This window comes from Lathyrus oleraceus, chromosome 1 (assembly GCF_024323335.1).
Source record: "Lathyrus oleraceus cultivar Zhongwan6 chromosome 1, CAAS_Psat_ZW6_1.0, whole genome shotgun sequence".
NCBI classification, from domain to species: Eukaryota; Viridiplantae; Streptophyta; class Magnoliopsida; order Fabales; family Fabaceae; genus Lathyrus; species Lathyrus oleraceus.
The window spans coordinates 202,879,527-202,882,224 of record NC_066579.1 but is presented as its reverse complement, the minus strand read 5'-3'; the positions used below and the strand labels follow the sequence as shown (position 1 = coordinate 202,882,224).

General features: G+C 24.6%; 1 protein-coding gene across 1 annotated transcript; it reads left to right on the top strand.

The window, feature by feature from the left end:
• The first annotated feature begins 1,411 nt into the window (after nt 1-1,411).
• LOC127115614 (uncharacterized) lies at nt 1,412-2,225 on the top strand. Its single transcript, XM_051047117.1, has 2 exons — nt 1,412-1,874; nt 2,003-2,225. The coding sequence occupies exons 1-2, from the start codon at nt 1,545-1,547 to the stop codon at nt 2,084-2,086; spliced, it is 414 nt and encodes a 137-aa protein (XP_050903074.1). The 5' UTR covers nt 1,412-1,544; the 3' UTR covers nt 2,087-2,225.
• Nucleotides 2,226-2,698: the final 473 nt, after the last annotated feature.

The following is a 2,698-nucleotide window of genomic DNA, read 5'->3' as shown; positions in this document are numbered from 1 at the left end:
ATTTGATAATATCTGTTAGCATTGTAGGAGGGTGTGCCATTAACATAAATCTACATTTTACATCCCATATGTTCTTACTTATATAACCGTTTTTCTAATTGTAAAATGTTTTAGAAGTGGCTTAAGTTCAATTATAGTTTTTACAATCTTAAGACTCTTATAAATACAAAAACACTTTTTAAATTCATTAAATAAATTATTTATTTATTTATTTATTTATTTATTTATTTATTATATTATATATATTAGATACATCAATCATTTAATAAATTTTAAAAAAGTTATTATTTATAATAGTCATCCGAAAATGTATATAAAGCCACTATCAAAATAACTTCATGAGTTAATGCGTCTAACTCTTTTTAGATTGGTTAGGTAGCATTGCTTTTATAACTCTTCAATGCTTTCTGCATGCCAGAATTAATTTGATTCAAAGTATATCCAAAATTAAGTGTTTCTTTGAAATTGAGTACATGTTATTGTGGATATTAAAGTCATTGACAACTATTTCTTGCCATGAATATCTAAATATTTTACAAATCCAACTCAAACCTGCATAAGAAAAAACAGTGGGAGCCCATGGGAATAAACATGATGAAAATTGACAACACCAAACTTGGTTGTTGCTTTGTAAATTAGTACAGAATATACTACTTCCCCAATTTATATCAAGAATATCAAAAATTTCATATATTTATATAAAATTAAAAGTTAAAATGTAATAATTCTTTTAAATTGAATTTAATTAAAATATTTATATATTCATTATTTCAATAAATAAAATATAATAGATATTAACATTTATGTGATGTGTAAAGTCTATATGAACCCAATTAATATTACTATCTTAAAAAATTTACACATAATTAATTTTTTGAAAATATTTTATAAAAAAGTTGACACTTCAAAAACCACCCCAACATTTACTCTACATATATTTATTTAAAATTTTAATATCGTAATATTGTTAAAATATATATTAAAAATATATATTAAAAAAAAAAATATATATATATATATATATATATATATATATATATATATATATAATATATATTTAATTTTTTATTTAATAATTGGTTTTAAAAATATTTAGCCAATACAAAATATATTGTCAATTGTTTACATTTTTAATATCCGAACATTTATTAACCAACTTCATAACTTTATTAATTAATTATTTATATTTCATTAACCAATTTTATTTTAATATACAAATCATTGTTCATGCATGTAGATGAATACTGTTCATAGGAGTATAATTCATGTGTGTGTACGGGTACTGTTCATATACTGTTCACGTCACTATTCATATACGGTTTTACTGTTCACCGTATTCATATACGGTTTTACTGTTCACCGCATTCGTGAGTATAAATTTGAATGTAAGAATAGCAATGCTGAATATATTCTCAAGTAATTTTTCTAATAGTACAATAAATAGAAGGCACTGTTGATGAGAAATTTGATGTGGCAAGTTATTAATAATGGTACCAACCCTCCTGAAATGTACAGAGTCATTGAATAGCAATTAAAGCACAAGAATGAGACACAAACAAGAGTCAAGAAGAAAAATGGAAGGAACACCAAAGAATGAAGAGGCAGAAGAGGTTATTACAAATGAGAAGATTACCACTTTTTATCTTTATCATCCATGTTCTTTACTCCAAAAATTTCTTGCAACTTTCTTCAAATGTTTTGCGTTTGAGATTGAAACCAACAAAAAAGAACATGAGGTAGAATCTCATTCAGATCATACAGAAGAGGATCTTGGAACTGAAGAAAGCAAGGAAAGAAATGAACATGAAAGTTCCCAAAATGTTGTTACATGTGCAGAACAAAAGGAATGTTCAACAAGCACTACTCAAAGTTTTGTAAGTTTTTCTCTCTTTTAAAATCTTTTTAATCATTTTTTAAAGAAAAATCTATATTTTTTTATTATTCATTTTCCTATTTCTTCATACATTATCAATTATAACTATGAATTGTCTTTTTCTTACAGCAACTTATGAGAACTATGATAGTTAGGCGTGGTGGACCAAGAAGATCAGATCTTAGTAAAGGATCAGATCCTGGGATTAATTAATTAATTAACACTTAGTTCAAATATATCTCAAAGCTAGTAGTTCTTATGAATTTTTAGTCTATAGTATAAGCAGAAATAGTGTTCCATAGATTTAAATGATGTAATATTTCATTTCTTTCAATTATACTATCTTTCTCTATGTAGGATCTTCTATATATCTAACAACTTTTGTATGTGTGTGGAAATTAACTATTTATGCATCACACTACTAAATATTTCGCATCGATTTTGAGTCAAAAATTTATTATTTAAATATTTAAATATGTTAGTTTAATTCAATTTGGATTGATTCTCTGAAAATATTAGAAAATCAAATCATTTCTAAAACTAAATAGCTTATTAGTCGCTTCACATCAACTTTGATTTGAAAATTCATTTTCTGAAGATTTAAATATGTTGTTTGATTCAATTTAGATTGTTTCTATGAAAATATCAGAAATCAAATCAATTCTAAATTCACATTTCAATGTTTCAATTTGCCTTTGATTTGAGAAGGTAGAAATTCAAGCTTCTATCAAATTCATGTCTAGCTGGTTTCAAACTCACATCCATACAGTTAATTCATTCGACACGATTTTAATTGAATCGATTTATTTGGTTTATCAAAGGATA

Excerpts from the sequence above, each read along its gene's own strand:
- LOC127115614 (XM_051047117.1), top strand. The coding sequence starts at position 1,545 with ATGAGACACAAACAAGAGTCAAGAAGAAAAATGGAAGGAACACCAAAG. Across the intron at positions 1,875-2,002 it reads CAAGCACTACTCAAAGTTTT|CAACTTATGAGAACTATGAT; the intron begins GTAAGTTTTTCT and ends TTTTTCTTACAG.